Source organism: Gymnogyps californianus, chromosome 13 (genome assembly GCF_018139145.2).
Source record: "Gymnogyps californianus isolate 813 chromosome 13, ASM1813914v2, whole genome shotgun sequence".
Classification (NCBI taxonomy): Eukaryota; Metazoa; Chordata; class Aves; order Accipitriformes; family Cathartidae; genus Gymnogyps; species Gymnogyps californianus.
Genome location: NC_059483.1, coordinates 19,906,915 through 19,929,786, shown reverse-complemented (window position 1 = coordinate 19,929,786; position 22,872 = coordinate 19,906,915). Strand labels below are relative to the sequence as shown.

Genomic DNA, 22,872 nt, shown 5'->3' with positions numbered 1-22,872 from the left:
CAAGATGGCCAGAACAGGGGAAAAAAAAAAAGTTTTGGTTTGGTGTTTTGTTTTCCAGGCAGAAGGGGGCGGTCCCAAACACAGGAGACTCAAAAACATCCACCTTAAACTCAGCAGAGGTTTGAGCAGCCGCCAGCAGCCGCCCCAGCTCAGGCGGTGCCCAGCAGCTGACGGCCCAGCTGAGGCCCTCAAGCTTAAACTCGCCTTGGTGCCAAAACCCAGGAAACGCAGTTTGGGCGATGCCAGCTTAGGAGGTCATGGGAGATGGAGAAAAACACTGCCCAGGCACGCAGCGGGCAGAGCCATCGCCGAGCGATGCTGAAATGAAGGTCCTTTGCTCACCGCAGTCTGAGCGGGAGAACTTTTTGGCCCAGGATGAGTTTATTTTCAAATGGAAATCAGATTAAAGTAATGGTGGGCAACAGACCCAGCAGGAACAGAACACAAAGATACCAACCAGCTCATGCAGACACTGCTGTCCCTGCTGGAGGGGGGGCACTGGGCTACACAGCCCATAGGGCTGAGCTTTGCAGGCAGGTTGGAGCCCAGGCCTGCCGCTGAGCGGGGGACAGAGCTGGCTTGATCAGATGCAAATGCTTTCCCCCTGGCTCTGACAGGTCCCCAAACCAGGGCTAGAGCAGGACAGCCCCGAAAGCCCTTCTCAATCCCTCCACTGCAGGCTGGGACCAGCTCTACCTTTATGGATAGACACATCACCAACTCTCCAGCACCCCAACATGGACACCCACATCCCTCACCAGCCACGCACCCAGACCTTCACTGCCGCCTTCTTGAAAGGGTCGCCCTGAACTTGCTTCAGGCCAGAGAGATCTAGAGCAAGTCTGTCACTTTTTTTACGCACACAGGGTACCAACCTTGAAGAGACAAGGGCACCATGCAAGAGGATCAGTAAAAGGCTCACTGCAGAGCCTCTCCCAGGCTTCTCTTCTCCAGAATTAACTCTGCTTGATTAAGTTCCCCCATCCCTTCCCCCCCCGAGCTTGTTTTCCAGCCCTCTGAACCCTCTTCTCACGCTCCTCCAGACTCTCCACCCATTCCATGTCGTTCAGCAGTCAGCCCCAAGTGATGCAGGCAAGAAACAGCTCGTGTTCTGCAGGCATTTGCCTTGCTGGCTGCCCTGGGGATCGGCACCACTTCAATCACGGCTTCACCCCACCGCAGCCCTTCCCTGCGGCAGGGGCCCGTCTCCTGAGAGCTGCCACCAAAGGTACATCCATCACCCCACGCTCAGCACCTGAGCTCAGCCCTCCACCCTGAGCTGCAACAGGGAGGAAAATGCTCCCAAGCCAGTTGTGTTAACAAGTGTGCACGGTGGTATGTTTTGTTCCCTAAAGACATGTTTTTAGGCAGCCCAGGTACTGAGGCTTCCAGGCTGAGGCAGCTGGAAGTAGGAAACATCAGATTTGTACAGTACAGAGTGCTGTAGCGAGGTACCTCACCAAGTCTGTTCCCTGCAGCTTGAACAGCCCTGCTACAGCCGTGGGGGCAAGCGGGGATCTCCTGTCCCATGTCTCCAAGCTGAAGAACCCCACACAGGTTCAGCCCCATCAGTCTCCCCCTCCCCTGAAGGGAGCCGTTCTTCAGCACTTCTTCAGGCCATTCCAAACCCTCAAATCACTAGGCAGACCAGTTACAAAAGAACAGACAACACTACAATCTCATTAAAAAAATAGAAATTCATAAACGAGTTTCACACATGCCAAGAACAGAGGTCACATCAGCACACCGATCTCCCTGTTTCCAAGCAGGGCAGGGGGTCAGCCCCAACACCCGCTTCCCCAGGTCAGCAATTTCAGTGCCAAGTCTGCAAAAATGCAGTGGACTTCATGGCCCAAGCCGGGGCAAGGCAGAACATCCCCTAGGCTTGTTCTGTGGGTCTCACCAACCCACGCAGGCCTGCAACAGAGGGAAGATGTTTAATTGGATTATGAACATACAGCCACCCTGCAGCAACACAGGCCAGGGCTGCCCTGGCCTCTGCACACTTCTTCCTCCAGGAAACTCTTTGAACTATTTACACCAGGCGTGGAGCTGCTCCAGGTCCCTTCTTCCCGCTCTTGCTCCAGACTGACATCCTAGATACCCTTCCCGCACCTCTAGCTTGCGGCTGCATCCACGAAGCGCAGTTCCACCTGATGTCAGAGCGCCCAACAGCAACTGCAGAGCTCTGAGCAGGCCAGAAGATGAGAAAACCCTGTTTATTCTGCATGAAAATAGGAGGAAGGAGGGGTAAAATGAGGGGGGTAAATCAGTCCAAGCATTCGCCAGAGGCTTGGTCTCCTGTCAGCTTGCTGTGAGGCCAGGATTCTCCCCAGGGCAGCTCATCTCACCCATAACGCAGCACCAGTGCTTTCCAAATAGCCCCCCGCACAGCAGTGGTTGCACGTTGCTTTGTGCCAGGCTCTGGGCAAGCGCGCTCTGCCCTGCAGCCGCCCTGCCCGGCCGCTCCCCGGGAAGGCAGGGGCTCTCACTGCAGGAAACTGTCCAGTCTGGCTTGGCTGCTGCTGGAGGAAGATGCGGAGGGAGCTGCAGACGCCGGCCTGGAGACATTCTTCTTCTTGCTCCTCACTGCTAACGGGCGGATTTCTGCAAGGTTTGTCTGAAGGTAAAACTGTCAAGGCAAGTACAGACCAAGGCCCTGGAGACACAAGTGATCCAATGCCTGCTGCAGACTAGCCTGAACCACAGACCTGGGACCCAGCCATTTGCACTCAAAGAAAAACTCCCTGCAGGACAGGCCGGGCTTTGCCCCCTCCTCACAGCAGCAGAGCTCAGGCACGCTTCTGTCCCACGAGTCAAGGAATGCTTCCCACTTCTATGCTACCCCCTTGCACACAAAACAGCGTTTAAGCATATCCATCAGAGCTTCAAGATCTACCCTGCATGTCAGAGCCAGAACACCGTGCAGGGAAAGGCACGGCAGCCAGAGCCTGCAGCCTCCCAAGGCAGAGTGACCCCAAGAGAAGAGCCCCGAGAGCAGCAAGTCTCTTTTAACTCACATGCCAGAGACACAGAAGTGGCAAAAACTAAACCTGCAGCACTGAAAGGCAGGTGCAGGCCACGCTAGCAGAACTGCAGACCAAACCAGCACGCCTGCAGCACTCAGGCTTAGAGAGGTGAGCTGCTCCTCCATCAGCCATGTGCGAGAGGCAGCGCTGGGATGGCTGCCCACCTTCTCTGTTCACCTCAGGCTGGCAGCAGGGGCACATCTGGCCCAAGCATCTCCCTGCCAGTGGGTACCTCCACCCCTCCACAGTGAGGCCACAGGAGCAGCCGCCCAAGGCTTCCCAGCAAGTCACACCTTCCAGCTGATCACTTCTTCAGCCTCCTGGTTTTCTACAAAGAGCAAAACCCCCTCAAAACCAGCACTGCAAGAGCAGTGTCAGAGCCGTAGGTGCGCCACACACTCCTCTGACAGTACCGCCTGGGGAAGGCAGGTGAGGGGCAGCCTCGGCAGGGAAGAGGACGCTGCTCCTGCGTGAGGAGTGGGAGCCAGAGCAGCTCCCCACCCGCTCCTCACCTGCTGCAGGGCTGCCCACCGGGACAGGCACGGCAGAGCAGCAGCGTCCCACAGGAACAAAGGCTTCGGCCGCACAGGCTGGCAGGCACACGGCCAGGAAGAGGCTGCGCTACGCTGCTGCTCAGAGGTCCCAAGGGCATGGGCAGTCCCTGCAAATTGTACTGATTTCTAGCTGATGTGCTCCTCTGAATGAGCCACCTCTGATAACGCTCTCAGCAAGTTCAGGTCCTTGGTGCCTTTGCTGAGCTCAGACTTTTTCCAGAGTCAGATAGAGAGAAATCTGATGGTTCCTTGAGGGCCTTAGCCCATTTTTTGTTGGCTGGGGGGCAGGACTCCCCAAGACGGCTGAGACGAAGAGGAGGAACAGAGATGAGATCCCCACAGCATCACTACTGCCATGTGAGCTGCAGGAAAGGATACAGGCTGTATGAACTTTGTTCTGCCTCCCAAGCCATCGTACCCCATCCTCACCTAGGAGAGAGAAAGAAATGAGTCTGGAGCAGCAGCACAGAGCCTTGGCTACCCCTCCTCATGTTGGTTACGGGGAAGGGGGAGCTTTACAGGCCACAGCTTCTGGGGAGGGGTTACAAGCACCTGGAAACACTCAGTACTTGGCCAAGCCCCCACCTTTGGAAAAAGACAGACCCGAGGGTATTAGTAAAGTTTGGGTATCTTGGGTACTTTCTGAAGTAAGGTGAGCCTTCCAAGCAACAGCAAGGCTTAGGATTTTGTCACTGGGACTGAGGAATACAAGGAAAACACCCAAAGCTCCAAGGAGGTGGAGGAATGGGACATGGAGGGCCATTTAGTCTGCTGCCAGGAAGGGAATGAGCATCTGTCATCCCTGGAGCTCCGCAGGACGGGGAAGTAGCCAGGTCCTGCTCCAAGATTTATTTTCCACCCGCTGTATGTGGCAAGGTAAAAGCCTCATTTGCTTCCTCCTGTAGGGTCACTTCAGGACAGAGGTGTGCAGTGCCAGCCCTCGACAAGCTCACCAACTGGACAGTCATACTTACAGTGCCCATGTTCTTGTGGGGACCCAGCAAGCTACCCGAAGATGGCTTCTTGGAGAGAACAGAGTTCCTGATGAATGCTGGCAAGAGTCCTTTAAGAGCATCATCCTCCAGATCATCTGCCCAGTTCTGTCCCGCAAAATAATGAGAAAAGCCCTTTAACCAGCATGATCTGCTGAACTTAGTCCACATGCAGGGAGCACTAATAACGCAGACAGCTATTTAGGGTAATGGTTACTGCTGTACCACATGTCAGGCCAAAGAACAGCAGCTTCAAGCCTCCCACCGGGGCTCATGTGGAACAGTGCCTGGGAGACAGGACACTGCACCCAGCAAGGCTGGGTAAACAGCCCCCTTAGCTGACCCCACAGCCCTTGTGGTCAGCCCCACATTGTGTTTGCCAAGCACATCTGAGGCAGGATAATCAGCAAGAAGCACGTGGGTCCCCACTCTCCCTCTCCTGCCCAATTCCGGGAGGCCTGAGGCAATAGTACAGTGTTTCTAGGAGACTGTCAAGCAAAGCACTTTGAAGCATGTACTGTGGTTCTATACATGGGCCGGTCTACAGTCATAGCATCTCCTACATGGAGAAAATGGGTCCTTTATCCCAAGCTTATTAGCAGCAGAATCAAAGAAAATCAAGATTAGTCCTTTTACCTCCACTGTTTCCTTCAGAACTTTCTTTGCCAGATTTACCACGGGAGGCCTGTAAAAAGTCCAAGGAGCAAATCAGCAGAGATTTATTGTTCAAGTGGAGCTGGCAAGGACAGACAAGGCCAAGCAAATGACGGCGAAACTTGCAGCACAACATCAGGCAGCTGGAGAGCTATCTGATCTCACACAGCAACTTCCAAAGAACCGAGACTTTGATCTACTTTAGAAGCAGAAAGAGGAGGGAAAACTCACGGCTTTTTATCCAGCTTCTGCCTTTTTGCAGGGCTGAAGAGAGATCTGCAGGGCTGAGGTTCAGGGGTGTCCACATCAAAAGTAGCATCTAGATTGATCTCATCACTGTGGGCCGGGCGGTGGAGCTTCGGGTGCCGCAGTTCCACGGGAGTGGGGCTGCAAGGCCATGCAAAGTGTCAGCCATCAGGAGGCCACCGCCTGCCACCCAGCAGACGAGAGGAAGACAGAACTGCACGCTATGCAACGGAGTTGCAAGACAGCAGCGGGACCAGGATCAGAGCCCCGTTCTGCTTACAAGTCAAAGAAAGGACAATCCCAATCCCAGAGTTTATAGTCAGTGTCCCAAACTACTGTTCACCCTTGAATGGCCTGTGCAGCATCTAGAGCCAAGGGAAACACACTGGCACGCTGCTGCTCTGTGTACACAACCCAGCGTGCTGTACTGGGGTTATAGCACAGGCTCCTCACCAGAAAGCGCTTGATAAAAATGTAAAGATGCCATTTTTCATGCTAGGTTCCTCTGCCTGGCTAAGATCCCCAGTCTCCATACACCAGGGCATGCTCCCTGGAAGGCCAACTCTGAGGCAACCAGGAGAGCAGCTTTAGGGATATTTCCCTGGCAGGACATAGTGACAAAGAGTTTGTCAAAACCTAGCCCGTTCTTCTATCCCATCCTGACCCAAACCCTCCAAAGCACACACTTTTTCCAGGTAAACCAAATGCCACCTTGTCAGCAACAAGAAAAAAAAAAAAACCAAACACAAAATAGGATACAAGGAGCAAACTGACCGTGCTACTGCAATGCCTGCCAGACTAGCATGTCTCTGCTTCCCCAGCTAGTTAAACTGTCAACTCTTACTTTGGACCTGCCATCTCCATCCTTGGCCTGTATCTGAGGATGCACTTCACTAACCTTTCAAAGACTAGTCGACTGAGTGTCTCTCTGGTCACAGATGGGACCTTCAGAGTATCCTGCAGGATGTCTATCTTCTTCTTCAGACTCTGGAGGGAAAAGGGAAAGCAGATAGCAAGATAAGAAAAGATTTAGTAGCAGATACTTTGCCCCTTTTCCATAAATAAGCATCAGGTGGAGCTCAGAGGTGGGGCAAATAGGAGAGGTAAGGTCGGCTGGGTAACCTAGTCACTGAGCAAAAGCCAGCATAACTCCTGGCTTTGCAGCTGCAGGCCATGGCCAGCTGCCAGTCACTGCAGACTGAGGAACGATATTCTCACCAAGATCTCTTTGTCCGCATTCTTCAGATCCTTCTGGGTGCTTTTTAACTCCTCGTTTGTCTTCTCCAACTCTGAAACTGTTTTCTGCAGCTGCAGAATAAAACCCCCGAACAGCAGAGTGCTGGTTACAACACATAGGTAAGGGAGACTGCAGATCCCCTGTGAGAGCAGCATGCTCTGCAGCACATGCTACTTTCCCCTGTTTAAGGGCTCAATTTTCCTGTGGCAGTCTGACCAATCTCTCCTGTATCGGAGCAACCGAATGCTTGCCCATTTCCTCAAGCTGCCTGCAGAGGGATCTCCAGGGCTGCTTGGCCAACACAAACCTTCCTATACCATTTCCCGAGCATTTATGTTAGAGCTTTTCCCTGCTCTAACACTTGGTGGCTGCATTCTGAATTTCTGCAGGACTTTGGACACACCAGAGCACGGGAATTACAAACCACAGGCTGGAAGATGGTTGTGCATCAGCAGTACTGGCACATGGACAAGCCTGATTCAACAGGGAAGCATGCCAGGAGCAGGGGTCGAGAAGTGGACTGCTACCACATCAGAGACTTTTATGGGTTCAGGAGTCTGGGCCAGCCCACAAAGTGTCGGTACAGTCAGCTCTCCGTCAGCCAAGCCCGGATCCCTGAGTGCACTGACTCGCATCCTCCTGACCCAAGCCGGTGATTGCAGCTGGCACTGACTCAGCCAGAAGCAGGCCGATTCCAGCAGCAGCACCTCGCATAGAGGGTTAACTCACTTGGGGAGCAGCACAGCAACCTGAGAACATCCTTCTCCATTTGAGGGGACCACAACAGCTACAGCCGAGTAACAAAAGATAGGCCAAATCCACCCACAGTCTCTCACTTTGTGAGCTTGGACATGGGCATGCCCCAGGGAACACCTGCGCCTTGGAGAGCAAGCCTACATGCACACACTTTTCATGGGGACTTGCTACCAGAACTGACAGAAAGCAATTCCTAACCTGAGCTAACAGAGCCCAGCCAGGCCTGGAGCAGTGGGAGCACAGCAAGAGAGGCATGTCAGCAGCTCCAAGCTCTGCACCAGGTCAGGACCAGCCCAGGCAGTCTCTGTGCAGAGCCACCTGCATGTCCTCACCGCACTCTGGGAACCTCTCCTGCCTGGGCACAGCATCATGCAGGAGCCCTGGCCCACTTCAGTCAGCTGAAGGCACAAGGCTGCATGTTAACTGTGGTCATGCCAAGCCAGGGGTAAACCCTGCTCAACTGGTGCTGGCTCCAAACCCTTTCCCACCTTTCCTAGGGGCTTGATTCTGCAGCAGGAGGGGCTGGCAGCTGAGTTAGCTCATGCTTAGCAGCGCGGCAGGATGAAGGCAGTGCTGCTTCCAGATCCCAGTGGAAGCAGCAGAGCACCTGCATGCTGCTGCCTTCCAGTCCAGGCTCCCTGCCAAACTCTGGCTGGCTCTGCACATGCTGCTCCACCAGTGTCCCCAGAGACTGCACTCCTGACAACAGCCCATGAGCTGCTCACTCACGGCAGCATCCCATCCTGACCCAGAAACCCCAGCCTGACACTTCCACACCACCTGTACCACTCAGGTAGTGCTCAGTGTGGGAGGGGGTCACTGCAGAGTGCTTGGACCACAGTTATTGACAGGAATCTACAGACCAGATGTCACCCTGGCAACTCACACTCTCCCTCTACCTTGCTATTGACAGAAAACAGCTCCTTCTTCAGCTTCTCTGTCATCTCACTAGAGATCTTCCGAGCCTCCTTCAAGTTTTCATATTCCCTGCAAAGAGACCAGAAGAGTCATGCTGTTCACAAGAGGATTGAGCTAGAACTTCTCAGAGACAAGCCAAGACCCTTAATTTGAAGCTCTGCAACTGCAGAGCCATCAGAGAAAACCCAGGAGACACAAAGCCCTTTAGGGAACAGAGCTGAGTGTACCAACACTGACCAACAGTGTGTCAAACACGCCGCTACACCACAGGGGAGAAAAAACTGCGTGGGATACCATGCCTGAGAACGGGGCCTGAACAGATTACACAAGCAAAATGGAAACTGGATCCAGAGACATTTCAGTTACCAGTGGAAAAAGACACAGACAACAGAGCAGCCTCCACGCTGGCAGCAAATAGGGGACTTTGCTTTAAGTGACTTTTCAGAGACTTCACTCTATTGGCCATGCACATTCATTCCCAACTACACCACAGGGACATTTGCCTCATTACAGCTTTGTATCAAAGCTGCAATTATTCAGCTGCCATCAGAACGGACCCAAAAAAGCTGTGGTTTTGCCCAGCAGGACCAGATGGATTTCCAGGTAGGGGAGGGCAGCACTGCAGATTTGCCTTGCCAGAGAGCGCCTGAGGCCACAGCTGCACAGTGCAATGCAGCAGAGGGTACAACCCAGAGCCCCTCAGCCACTCATTTCCCCCCGGGCATGAGAGAGGAACGGAGGGAATAATCATCATCACCCCATAGGTGTACTGACAACTCTGGAGACAGTTCCCATGGTGACACGCATGTCACTACAGGGACAAGAAGAACAGTTCAGTGTGGCAGGCTCCAATCTAGGTCCCCAGGATCTGTCAAAACCCAGTGGAGGCCCAAACAGGTGGCGAGCGCTCCGCAGAGCCTGTGTGCCTGCTGGTACTCGGCAGAGGGTTCTCCCTGGGCACAGCCAGGACAGCACGAGCCGGTTGTGCCAAGCCTGCAGCACCTACTTTTTCAGCGAGACACAGTAGATCGCAAGCTGTTCCACCGCTGCCTGCCCAACTCCCATCTCTCTGATCATCTCCTCCACTTCGGGGCGCTGGCTCTGAAGCAACAGCTCAATCCTGCGCGTGAAAAAAAAAGTACCCTCAGCTCATGAATCACAAACAGAGCTGGGAAAGAGACTGGAGCCCTGCTTCCCCCCAAAGAGCTGGTGCAGCCTAAGCTCCTGCTGCAGGCAGTCTGGATGTCGTGGGGGAAGAGACACAACTGCCGCACCACAAGCGGGGTTTTTTGCTAGGGAAGAGTAGCACTATGTGGACAGACTAGAGAAGGGGCAGCTGTACACACATACTGCGCATGGGGCCGACGTCCCAGCTCTTGGGCCCTGTAGCCCCGTGGCTGACTGCGTTCTTGGGCTGGGATTCTGCCCCAGTGTCCTCTGATAACAGGAATGGCACATAGCCGTGCTCGGAGCACTAGAGATGAGGCCAGCCTGCACACAGTACCATACCTTGCTGCTGTTTAGGGCGAGCAGCCGTCTGGAAACATAGCAGGGGCAAGAGCATGGACAGGCAAGGGCAGGCCTGCTAACGCAGCAGTTTCCAACCTTATGGGGTAAGATGGCCCAGCATGTGGAGGTGGATGTTGCAGCAGGCACAGCAGAACCCCTGCCTCCCTCTCTGAGAAGGGGAGAGGCATGCAGCCCAGGCTGCAAGGCCCAGGGAGAGCCCAGGATCTCACCGCTCCATGGTTCTCAGCTTGTTTCGCAGACGGCGGGCCTCCTCCTTTGAACTTCTGTTATCCTCCTGCTGCTGCTCCAGGAATTTCATTTGCTTCTGCAGAGAAGCAAGCGCACACAGACCGTTAGGAAGGCTCCAGGGATTGTTAGAGAAACATCCTGGCTTATGCGCACTGCGGGCAGCTGGGAGCATACATTGGCTCTTAATGCTATCACCACCTCAGCAGCCCAGGATTACGGGAGTTTAGCTCCCTCCCCACTGCACCCCTAGCTCTGCTCCTTGCAAGCGCAGCAGGGTCTCAGTGCTAATCGCAAGACGAGTCTGGCGCTGAAACCGCATCGTAGCCTCCTTTCTGCTGGGAGCATTTGTGGGGCTGCGCAGTACCCTGTACGCAGCGACAATTTGTTTTTCAAATGCAAAGGAGTCCACAGCAAGCAAACCTTGCTATTGCTGTCTCCTCCACGCACAGCTGATCCCTTTGCTTTAGCCTCCCAATTCTCCTTGCCATTAGCTGCTTAGAGCATAAATAGGGTCTCTTCTGGGAGACTTCAGCCAAACCAGACACCCACCCAGGCACTTCTCTCACCTGCCTGGAGAGGCTGCAAGCCTATTGCAGCCATCACCTTTCCAGGCTCTCCAGTAGCAGGCAGCAGTAACAGAGAACCTCAGCTGAGCTGAAAAAGCACAGATCTGCAGTGTGGCAGAGGACACGGGAAAGCTGGCCTGAATCAGCACCATTCCAACGCATCTGTGTTGTCTAGGTTTGAGCCTGGGCACCTCGCACAGCACCTTCAAAAGGCTCTGGGTCTGGTTTCAGCACAGTGCTGACTCCAGGGAAAGGCCTGACCAAAGACCATCACCTCATAAAGCTCCCTTCCACACAGAAGTTAAAGGATTTTAGCTGCTCCCTGTCACGGAGACTGAACAGCTGTGGAACTGCTGGGACTTTGCAGAGGGGATAGTGTTGCAGGCTCACGTGTTGCTCTTGCTTAAGCAGAGCCCACCTTTGGCTCTTCCTAAGCAGAGCTCTCTATACTTCAGATCCCCAAATCAGTGTTTTGTACCAGGTTGGAGCAGAGTCCCTAGCCTCAGACAGTCTGAAACGGCAGCAAACTCTCACACAGAGGTTCAGCAGCAGCTGACAGTGCTAGCAGAAGACAGGAATGGCTTGCAGCATGTGGGCTTGACCTGCGTCACAGCTAGTTAAGCCCGTATTTTCACTGCAGAAGTTTAGTGCTTTAATCTTTAATGATGCAGTATAAGACAGGGCTTGGCATTCAGCTGGGAAACCCCGTACACCACAGAAAAAGATACCTCCAGGTCCCTAATCCTTCTGCCCTGCCCAGCTTTCATTAAAAGGACTTAAGCATACACAGAGGGTTTTGCAACAGGCAAGATAACCACAGAGCCTCCTCCTGAGGTGCCAAGGGAGGAAAGCCAAGCACAGAGATGTTGAGTTGAGCAGCAAGCTCCAGCTTCCACTGTCACAATTGTTTCTGCAGGAGTACGGAGCATCCGAAGTATCCTGCCACTGGCACACCCAGGATCCCAGGAGCATCTCTGGCATGGCACAGACCCAGGCTGCCTTTACACCCAAGCAGATTGGATATAATCCCATGGTCAGGCAAAAAAAGTTGTGCTGGCTCACAACAAGGCCTGTCTGGCATTAATTCCTTACTATTATCTCCTTCTACTGTGTGACAGCACCACATTGCTAGTGTCGGGCAGACCTCCTTCCTGGACTGCTTCCTCTCGGGAAGAGCCTGGCTGTGGTGGCATACAGCAAGATGACCCTGCCACCCATCTACAAGCTCTCCCTGGGCCACTCGGCCTTGCAGCTCAAGGAACACGATGCAGAGAGGAGAGACCTTGGGAAGCGCAGTTGACCCCTACCCTGCCTTTCAGCCTGCAGCTCACAACCCCACCTGCCTGAACCCCATCTTCTCGGGACAGGCACATCACCTTCACACAGCGGAGGACTGCCCAGCCCACCACCAAGGCAAAGTCGCTCTGCTCACTACAAGACAGCCCAACGAAGCAGCTCCTGCTCTCACCCTCTTCCACTTGCTGTTTACGCACAGTACATGATTACACCCTGAGTCACTGCACGCTGAAACACAACAGGAATATTTGATCCCTGGACTTCACACATTACTAACCTAACTGAAGGAAAGCCCTGGCAACAGAACAGAGACAGGAGAGTTAGCTGGATCAAATCCCACTCAGCTGAAGCTTGCAACTCCCCCTCCATATATTTCAGTTTGATTTCTCCTCCAATCGAACTAGGAAACTAATTTTCCTTGAATCCCGCCTGGTCTAAGCCCATTTCAGAAGAACATTCTACCGCAGGGAGCCAGTGTTTCGGCAATGGGGCGCTGGGGCCAGTTCCCACTCTCGGTTCATGCTGCTACCTTTATGATCAGCACTGCCACTTCATTAACAAGGCTCAGCCAGCATCCCCCAGGCTGGGCTGGCGTCTCTCCCCCACTCCAGCCACCTCTGCCTTGAGCATGCAGCCACTTGTATGCAAGCCACAGGCCTGGCTTTTACACCTCTGAATCACCCCCAGGTGGCATGTACTCAGGACCTTGATACCAGAGACACCACTCGCTTCAGATTAATAAAACCAAAATGAAAATGCAGCTACGCTGCCCTTCTGTCATTCAGAGATCAAGGAGACAGGAGTCTCAAGGCACCAGATCCAAAATCCCACCAGCACAATCTCTTTATTAGCAGGGTCTGCGGAGATCTCCAACAAAACTCACACCAACTGTGCAACGGTTAGTGCTGAAGTCCTGCCAGGGACAAGAAGGTACCTTGAGAGAGGAGCACAGCATCTCTGTCTCTCCCAGCACCTTCTGGAGCGACTCTATTGTGGCATTGCGCACATCCAGCGCGTCCCTCAGCCCATCCACAATAGCCTGGCATTCCCGCTTTTCTTTCTCTGGAAAAAGAAAAAAGAAAAAGGTCATGGCCCAGTAACCCAGACTTCAGCTGCCCCACAGCAGCAGGAGCACAACCAGCAGACACTGCTTGCAGTCTGGGGCTCCAGGCTGCTAGGCGTTGGCCGGTCCTGTAGAGAGCCATTTCCCTAAGTGCTGTCTGCACCAGGGTCTGTACTGAGCAATTGCTTCTCCCAGTGCCAGCAGGCTTCAAGATTTTCTTTACTAAAGATAACAAGTTCCCTTTAATAGCTTTCCAATGCCAGCCCTGCTAGCATTAAGCTGACGCATCTTAACTCTTGCATGCTCTCAAATCCAGGCTTGCACAGGGAAAACTGTTCTCAAGTTACACAGAGCTGTCACAGAGCTGGAGAGCTGAGCCCCGAGCCCATCCTCTCCACGCGGAGCCTTATGTGCAGGGAAGCCCTTCGGGGGCCGTCGGGCAGCTGCGTACAGCGATCCACCACACTGCTGCGTCACCATGCTGCTGCAACTACCCTCACCACGACACCTACGTCAAAGGGCAAGAGGCAGTAAAGCAGAGCTCTGCTGCAGGACATGCGACAGCTTAAGTAGATTCCCCAGAGTGCCCACCTTTTGCAGGTCACAAGAGCTTTCAGTCCTGCTGTCCCTCCCCACGCAGGCAATCCAGGAACAAAGCACATGCCTCTGACTACCAGAGAGAAGGTGGTGGAAAACAACACCAGATTTCAGTTTCTTTTGTCGAGATAAGGGAAGAACAGCTCACAAAGCAACAACCACCATCAGGAGCCAACAGACCTAAGCAGGGAACAGCCAGCATCACTGGAAAGCTCAAAGCAGTTGGGCAATGAGGGAAAGCAGCAACCCCTCCGTCTAACCCTGCTGAGAGCAGGGTAAAGTCTTCAGCTCAGCATCTTCTGTCTTTGCTAAAATCATCCACGGTTCCAGCCTGACAATAGCCGAGAGCCAATCAGTGCCCTTCCGAAAAGCTTTTTCTCCTTGCAAGCAATCCAGTTTCAAGTTGTGCCACCACATCCCATGGAAGCACGACCTGCAGTGCAGCTTCACTGCTTGATCAGACAGTAAAAGAGCCACGTGGGACTTGGGAAGAAGAGGAACATATCCCAGCAGAAGCACACAGGTGGCTAGGGAAACACATTTCTTCCTTAGCAAAGCATTTTTTCTCCATTGATCTGAATAACCCTTCCTCACCAGAGGCAGCACAGCCTGGAGATGCTCTCCTGCATTTGCAGGGACTCCACATCTACCAGAAGAGTTAGGGCTTCCCCCTCCTCTGTTCCCAGCTGCTCAGAGGCAGATGGCAGGAGTCAAACCTCCCCATGCTGCAGGAATGACTTTTCAGTTCATTCAGAGTGCCTCCCACAGCGCCTGCTGGGTCTGCTTGGAGCTCGGCACCTCTAGAGCCATTTGCAAGCTGATCAGAGACCAGCAATTACACAGCTCCTCTAGAGCGCACAGCACATCTTTAAGTGAAGAATTTATACACAAGAACCACCAGAGAGCAGAGTGCCCACAGCAAAAGAGGCAGGAGGTGGGAAGGAGCTTCTCATTTCCAATATGAAAAGAGAATGGGACAGGGAATGTCAAATCCAACCTCTACTCACCAGAAGCCGAGAAGATGAGCAGGCCTTCAAGCAGTTTTTCTTGGATAACATCCTAGCAAGAATCTCAGCCACCTTCCCCAGAAGATCTGGCTCTCTACCAAGTCACTAAACTCAACCAAGCTGGCAAGAGAACAGGCCTCAGAATAGAGACGTGCAGACCGTCCAATTCTGCTCTCAGGCTAAGGACTGAATCCTCAATCTAGTGGCTATTCATGTCTGTCTCGTGCACGCAGGGAAGGCAGAGGAAAGACAACTCTCGGGGCGTGGGTGAGCCCCCAGCATTCTTTAAAGATTTTTTTTTTCCCCTTCTGCTAGTGTGTCTTTGGATTTCTGTCACTCAGAATGACATTTTCCTTTCGCTGCTCATGACTCATGTTCTGATGACAGGCTGCCTACAGATGATGCTTAAAAACCAACGACAAGTCTCCAGGGCTTTTGCTTTTCCTGCCTCCCTCAAACATCCTCTAAAATTAAAGATGGGAAAATGGAAGCGCACACACTGAACTCCGTCTGCTCTTCGCGCGACACATGTGGCACTGCAACAGCCAAACAAATCCAAAGCCTTCCCACTGCTGCTTCTGGGCACCACTTTTACCCCCTCATCTGTTGGGGGAGAACAAGCCTTCGCCATATGCAGCTGTGAGTTTCCCAGTGAGCAAACCAAGGGTTTTGCTTTCAGCAAGCCTGCTCCAGATATAGCTGTGCTGCAATTCTGTAGCTTGTGATTAGGAAGAGGGGCAAAAAAATTGCATATATGTCTCTCAACTTGCAGAGAGCTCCCCAGTTACAGCAGAGTTGGGCCAGGCTGCAGACTCTGGCTCTGTCATACAAGCTCTGTACAGCTTTAGGTGGTCTCGCCTCAGAAAAAAGCTCTAAAGAAGCTGCTCCAGCAAAACAGTTTGCAGCCTGCACCATGCCCTCGGCTTCAGAGAGGGGTGGGCTCTGCACCGGGATTCCTCAGCCCTGGGCAAGCCACCTAGCACAGACAGAGCCCAGGACCCACAGACCGTGGGCTGCCGATCCCCCACAGGCAGCTGGAACTCACCTTTCACAGAGAGCTGAGCCTTCACCTTGTCCAGTTCATTCTGAAACACAACACAGAAAGCCCGATTAGGAAACGCCCTGCAGAGGAGCTTTCACCAGATCTTAAAAGGAGCTGAGAGGTTTCTCGGCAGGACATTTGCACCAGCCAGGTGCTAAGGAGGGAACACGGTAACAGCAAGCACTAAGTTACAAGCAAGTACTATCACAGCGAACGCAAAGAGCACCTCCAACCGGCATTTTTCAGGAGGAGAAGAGAAGATCCCAGTTTCGTCTTAGCCTTGTCAACCTCATGTTTCTCACACTGTCAGTCATCTTGTTTTAGCTGAATAATTTTGGAAGGCTCTCAGGGAAACACAGGAAATCAGACAGGAACAATTTTTATAGTGTTTTACCTAAACAAGGCAATAAGGCAGGGATGTTGCCAGACTAACTGGATTGAGAGTTGCTTTGAACTGAAGTGAACTTTAATCGGGTGCAGGTGGGAGACAGGAGGGCATGTCCAAACATCTGAAAAGGTAACTAAGCACACAATCAAAAGGCACCAGCTAGCATTCTGACAGACACTGAAGTCACTGCAGTTTGGGATGCTGACATGAGCTAACAGCTCAGTCGAATGGCCATAAACTGATCACCGATAAATCAATCCATACCATACCAAACTGAGGGTGCATAACATCTCCTGGGTGCCACAAGGGTCTGAGGAACATTAAATGTTTAACACCTCCATTAAGGATCAGAAAGAGGCAGCGAATGCCCCATAGTTTAAATTATAGATAACAAAGTGATATGACTTATGAACACTGGTGAATAGCCAAAGGAAACGTAGAGAGGTTACAAAGAGAGGCTATCTATATATAATATATATTTAAAAAAAAAACAGAGCAAGAGAGAGAAATTATATATACAGGAAAGAGTCGACAGAAGATGACTTGAAAAGCTGTGTTAGAGAACTGCAGAGGAAAGCACATAACAAGTCAGGCAGGAACTGCAGTGGAATAAAACCACAATAAAATGCCAACACAGTACTGAAGCAGAGCACACAAATCTGTGCAACCCGGAATGCTACATGCAAATCTGAGCTGAGAATAGCACTACCAGTGACCACGGATCTGACGGGACCAGAGCGAAGCCCTGCTCAGTAAGCAGAAGAGACTAAATGCAAAGCGTGGCAGAGCTGACTTGGATTTGCCCCCGGGGGGACAACAGCTGGAGGGCTGACATGGAATTAACTCTGCTGCAGGAACTATTCTGGAGTAGCTTCCTCAGAGTCCTATTCAGGAACGATTAGTGAGCTCACAAGATGTGCTAATTAGCATGATAGCAAAGAAATCCCGGGCTACTGCGGGCAGCTATGTAACATTACCTCATTCATCAACTTAATCTGAAATCCCTCATCCTCCACCACAGCTCCTAAAGGCTGCTCCCAGTTTTCACTCCTCTGATAGGAGCTCTCCTCTCTGCGCCAGCCTGAGTTACAAGACCACATTTTCCCCAAGATCAAATGAGTACATGCTGACCACAAACAGACAGCTGTCCTCCCAGGTTTCTACCCTCCCCAGCAGGTTTACAGGCAGGAATCCTCCTCCTGCCTCCTTTTTGCCAAGCTGAACAAGCCAAAGTCTCCTAGTATCCTTTGGAAGAAGGGCTCTCAGCTCCCCAGATCACAAGCAACTGGAAGTGTCAGGTTCCAGACGGCCTCACCGAGGTGTTACACCCCAAAACTCACACTTTTCCTGCTCTGGGAACAGCCACATGGAGACTGTTCTGATCACTGAGGACCATCTTTAAGAGCAATACAGGACAAACCCAGGCTCAGCACCCAGGAACGCTTGGACATGTCACAGCATTCAGCCCGTGGTCTGCAGCTACTCCAGGGAACCAAGTTCCCTCCGGTGTTTCAGTTGAAACTAATGCCTGGTGGTGGGAAGCAAAGCAGCCCCGGCACTCCTTTGACTGTAAACATTTCAGAGCAGAAGCAAGAGTGAGGAATAGCACCAAAGACAATTATTATGCAAAAGATAATTTGGATAATTCTGCAACAACAGGAAGATGTTTCAGATTATGAGGGAGCTCTTCCGACCTCTTACAACTGGGTACAGAACACTGGTTCTCAGAAGAGCATCCCAAGCTTGTCTCCCCAAGACGACAAGCGGACCACAGCCATGCACTCGGCTTTCTAGCACGCTGAAGCACACTCCCTCGCCCCAGTCCAACCTTTTCATGGCAGGAGGCCAAATGCTCACTTCAGCACATCTGCAGGCTGCACGGATACAGCTCCAGTTGCTTACAGAGCCAAGTACAACTCCATGGCCAGGCTCTTGGAGGGACAGCCAGTGGATGGGAACAAACCCTGGATTTGGGGGCTTTTTCAGGTGAAATCACTTCTGGTTGAGGAAGTCACCAATTCTTTTTGCAGACAGAACTCCAGTCTAAATGGACATTAAATCCCACCCGCGATGGTCGCCCGTGTTCTTAAGGTGCGCCATGTCCTCCAGAAACAAGGCAGCACACAACATGGAACTGGTGACAAACCAGCATCAGCCCAGCAGCAACCCAAATCAGTGCACGGGGCAGTAAATACCCATACAAACTTACTATGCTAATCTACACAGAAAATATTTGATTCTTTCCCATTAGATAGTGACCTCAGCTCTGATTAGGAAAGCTGCACACTCAGGGCTAGGTGTTGCTCTGATGGCCACACAACAAACTTTGCAGGAGCATGATGAGTTACCATCAGGCTTGTTGTGCAGGATTGGCTCCACAGTCCTGCCCTTGAGGAAGGGAGCCGTTCTTCAGCACAGCCTGCCTGGAGGGGAAGGCTGGGGGAACCCATCTTAGATCCTGGGGTGGGGGTGAGAGGGAACAGAAAGCTTTTCTAGGGCAATTTTCTCCAGTCAACCCATTTCTGAGTCACTCATCTGTTTACACTTGTGAGAACAGATCTGAAGAGCTACTAAAGGCAATGTTTATCTGCTCCAAGCCATTGCTTTGCTTCTAGGGCACACAGCTTCAAGTGCCCAGAGATGCTTTTTCATTTCCTCGGCACACATACTTTGGCCTTCAGTTTCTTTGTTAGCGGTCTTTGAGAATGACAGTGCTATGACATTATAGTCTGGCTGGCTTTATTTTAAAAACATACGATATACATATACCATTGTCATGGCAACTGCTAATTATGGTAATTGCTGCACATGCTGATTCTAAACACAAGAGGGTACAAGCGTCCCATTATATCAAGGTCAACTGATTACTTTCTTTTTTGGAACAGATAACTCCAAGGCATAAGGAGCCATGCTTCATCCACACTAAACAAAGGAGGAGAACATGGAAGAGCCACTCTGCATTCATCCCTTCTCACCCTCAGCTCTCCACACCCGAAAGTGGCACTTGGAGAACATCACCCAGCACCCCAGCTCCAGCCAGGTTTCCCCCCAGGGACCCAGCCTCAGCACTGTCTACCGCTGCTGGTGCGGCTTCAGGCAGTCCCTTTCCTAACTTATCTTGGGGAACCAAGATTTTATCGCCACCCTGCCCCACTTCCTTACAGGCTGTGCAAACAAACCTGCCCGCACAGAAGTGAGGAGGTGCCACTTCCTCTGACAGCCCCTTCTTTCCAGAGGGGTTAGCAGGGCTCACATGCAACCAAGCCACAGACACTGGCAGGAATTCATTGCGTTTGGGATTTTCCTTCTCCTGCCTTTTGGAAAAGCTCTGTAGCCTCATCCCCAAGGCTTCGAGACCCAAGGAAGAAGCAGCAGTTGGATGTTTATTTGATGCTGCTTCAGGAGGTTTCCAGGTAAAAGGTGGAAACAAGAAGGAAGAGCATCTTCGAGTCACCACACAAGATTTGGTCAGGGGGAACTCTAACCCACCACATGGAGATTTCCTTACCACAGAGCTGAGACGGGGTGAGGACCAAGAGGGAGAACAGAGACAGGCAGGAGACACTGATGTGCTTTCAGGTCCGAAACACAAGCAGAGCACAGCGAGCACCAGCTCAGGAAGCAGCTGTTGGCAGAGGACTGGCAGCCCAGGCTGCGCTTCCAAGATGCTGAAGCATCACACAATGGAAGCAGAACTCAGTCAAATTACCTGCAAGGTCTCTGCGTCCGGTGCTGTCTGCTCCTCCAGGGCAACATCAAAAAACAGCTTATTGATGATGTGTCTTTTGCTGACCTAAACACAGGAGACAGAAGAGGTTGATGGGCACAGATATGGAAACACAACGGATATGGAAGACAGATGGAGGGGGAGAAGGTACCATCTTGTCACAAGGCCACGAAAGGCAAGTCAGATCACGTGTTTGACGCCATTAATGACGATGCTCTGCTTTGGCTCATCAGCACAGCAGCAGACCCCCCACTCAGTTTTGGGAGCGCGATTCCAGCCAAGCTCCTGAGCCGCAGCAGAAAGATTCAGGCATTTCTGAATCAAGCGCAGTCTGTTCTCTGGCAGCTAAGGCCCAAGCAGCTGACGCTGAGCTAACACGATGCCAAATCCTAAGACAGAAGTACGTGCTGCTTTCTGCAGGCAGAAGGTGCTGTAATTGAATTTGATAGCTCTCCACACCTCCCCCATGCAGTTACAGCTTTGTGTTTTAAGTATTATATACAGTCATGACACCAGCTAATTGCATAGTTACTGCTACATAAGATGTTATTTCGCGATAACTCCATGGTAACCCAGAGATGTAAGAGGCAGTGAAGAACAGAGGGAATCAACAAGTCAGGGAAGGAACAAGGGCCAAGACCTTGAGAGGAAGAAAGAAGCACGAACACAGAACAAGCCCAAGCTGCAGCTGGCTAAAAACCTACATTTGAGTATGAGGCAACATCTCCTGCAGCCACTACACGCCAAGACCTACAGGCAGCATCAAGGCTGGTGACACAAGGGACTTCAAAGAAGTTCAGGTCCCGATTAAACCACTGGATCCCCAAGCCTTGGCTTCCCACCTCAGAAGCAGAGCACATCCTTCCTTCCCTCCCCAGCCTTTGTTTTTCTCAGCGAAGGGCCGAGTGTTGCAAAGCAAGGACTCAATTATAAGGACCATGTACAGCAGAATGGGGTGCTTACCTGACGGCAAGCAGCAGGGTGCTCTAGAAACACAAGTCAGATATCCTGATTAACCCTTCCAGCCCTTTCTATCATTATGCCAAGACTTAACCAGCCTAAATAAAAGCCGTGAAAACCCAGAGACCCCTTCTAGAGAAGCTACAATACGGACAGCAGCAGGGCACTCTCAGACCACCCCTCTGGTCAGAAGGGTTGCTGAGGAGAGTTCATCCGCTGAGCCTCTGGCGAGAGCCTCAAGTGACAGAAAACTCTCTCTGCTTCATACCATGAGCCTTTTCCTCATATCACCACAGGCCTAGGCCACAGCTCCTCGGTGCTGTTTGCAGAGCGTTGTGCCACAGAAATAGAGAGGTGTACATAGGTGATGGTTTTACCTGGATTCTGCACTGCGGGCAAGTCCGGCTCGGTGCTGTGTCAAACCACTGGATGAGACTGAGAAAGGAAAAGAAAACATACGGTAAATCCTTAACATCCAGGAGCGCTGCTCCCAGGGGCCATCCCCAACTCACCAGGAGACAGCAGGATGCAACTCCTTTTTACAGACTAAAACCAGAAATGCAAACATTTAGTCCAGAGGTGCAGCTAACGGGAACGCCATGTTCCAGCACGCGCACTCTACCTTTGCCTCCGAGACAATTCCCAGCTGAATTTAGCGTGCGAGCTTATCTTTACCAGGGCAGAGTTTTTACAGAGCTCAGATCTCCCTGGCAGAGAGCCTTTGAACAACTGTAGCTTCGCAGGAGTGAGCGGATCCACACACAGAGCAGCACAAGAGCGGCTATATCAGGATACGACAGCCGAGAGATCCCCAGTTTGGTCAGCTCCAGAGGGTGCCACTGACACCCAACAGGCACCTGCGGAGCAAGGGAGACCGGGCCGGCCTCTGCTCCGAGACGATGAATGCAAACCTGTCGGGCTCCCCAGGAGAGCTACTACTGCATTTCGCAACCAAGCCATCACGTCACGCTCAGAACAGTTTATTTTTGGAGAAGGGTAACAATCTGGAGCTGGCAGGTTACCTTTGGAAGCTCTTCCTCCTCCGTTGGTTCTTAGAGGAGAGCGAGCCTGAGCTGTGCCGCTGGCTAAGGGGTGACCATCGCACCTGCGAGCAGCGGTCCCTCTCCAAGTTAGTTAGCTAGCCAGAAAAGCAAATGCCCGCTCCCTCCCCACACACAGAATTTATTTCCTCAGAAGAACCATTTCCTTCCAACACAAACACTTGCAAAACAGTTCCAGTAAAAGCATGAAATTGCCTGGGAGGCTTCACTCATAATCTAACACCGCTCCTTCCAGATAAACACTCTGTGTAGGAGCAATCTGCTGGCACCAGCCCTCCCGGAGAAGGGAGACCACAGGCAGAGGAGTGACAACACAGCCGAGGTTCCTGCAGCAGCTTCATAAGCTCCTCTAAATCCCTGCAAAGCGGAATCGCTGCCGCTACGGCTGCCAAAGCGGCCGGGGCCTCCGCCGATCGGAGGGAGGAGGCAGCGCCCTCAGCAACCGAGCCCGAGCGGGGGCAGGAGGGGGGCACAGCAGGTACCAGAAGCGCAGCGAACAGCCAAAGCCCCTCAGAGGGGCGCAGCCTGGGGGGAGCAGCCCGAGCAGGGTCTCCGGGGGAAGGGGCTGCCGGGCGGGACGGCTGCTGGCGCCGGCCACCGGCTCGCCCCGGCTGGGGGAACCCGCAGCCCTAGGGGGCTGACGCCCCACGACGGCAACCGGCTGTCGGACCCGGCCAGAGGACCCGCCCGCCCGGCCCCGTTTCACCCCCCAGACGGTCCCGGCCCGGCCGCCGGCGGGGCGCTCACCAGGCGCGGTGGAAGGTGTGCCCGCAGGGCACGGCCGCCACGTCCCGCTCGTTGTCGAAGAAGTCGGAGCAGATGGTGCAGTGGGCCCGGATGGGCATGGCGGGGGCTCGGCGGCCGGGCCGGGCCGGGCGATGCCGGACGCGGCCCCGGTACCGGAGCAGTCGCGCGGCGCTGTGCGATTCAAATCCGGCCGCGCGCCCGCCGCTTCCGGCTCGGCCCGGAAGTGACCTCACGGGGCGAGCGCTGGCCCCGCGCCCCCGCTCCGGGGCCAAGG

General features: G+C 52.9%; 1 protein-coding gene across 1 annotated transcript; it reads right to left on the bottom strand.

The window, feature by feature from the left end:
- Positions 1-1,679: 1,679 nt before the first annotated feature.
- On the bottom strand, positions 1,680-22,732 carry TRAIP (TRAF interacting protein). Its single transcript, XM_050904713.1, has 15 exons — positions 22,599-22,732; positions 21,168-21,225; positions 19,813-19,896; positions 15,719-15,758; positions 12,941-13,068; positions 10,126-10,220; positions 9,393-9,506; positions 8,368-8,455; positions 6,694-6,783; positions 6,374-6,462; positions 5,461-5,616; positions 5,212-5,260; positions 4,558-4,683; positions 3,962-4,012; positions 1,680-2,620 (listed from the first exon to the last, which is right to left on the bottom strand). The coding sequence occupies exons 1-15, from the start codon at positions 22,694-22,696 to the stop codon at positions 2,489-2,491; spliced, it is 1,398 nt and encodes a 465-aa protein (XP_050760670.1). The 5' UTR covers positions 22,697-22,732; the 3' UTR covers positions 1,680-2,488.
- Between the last annotated feature and the right edge of the window lie 140 nt (positions 22,733-22,872).

Coding starts and splice junctions, on each gene's coding strand:
- TRAIP (XM_050904713.1), bottom strand. CDS start 22,696: ATGCCCATCCGGGCCCACTGCACCATCTGCTCCGACTTCTTCGACAAC. Junction 6,463..6,693: donor ATGCGGACAAAGAGATCTTG/GTGAGAATATCG, acceptor TTTTCCCTCCAG/AGTCTGAAGAAGAAGATAGA. Junction 5,617..6,373: donor AGTCGACTAGTCTTTGAAAG/GTTAGTGAAGTG, acceptor ATGGCCTTGCAG/CCCCACTCCCGTGGAACTGC.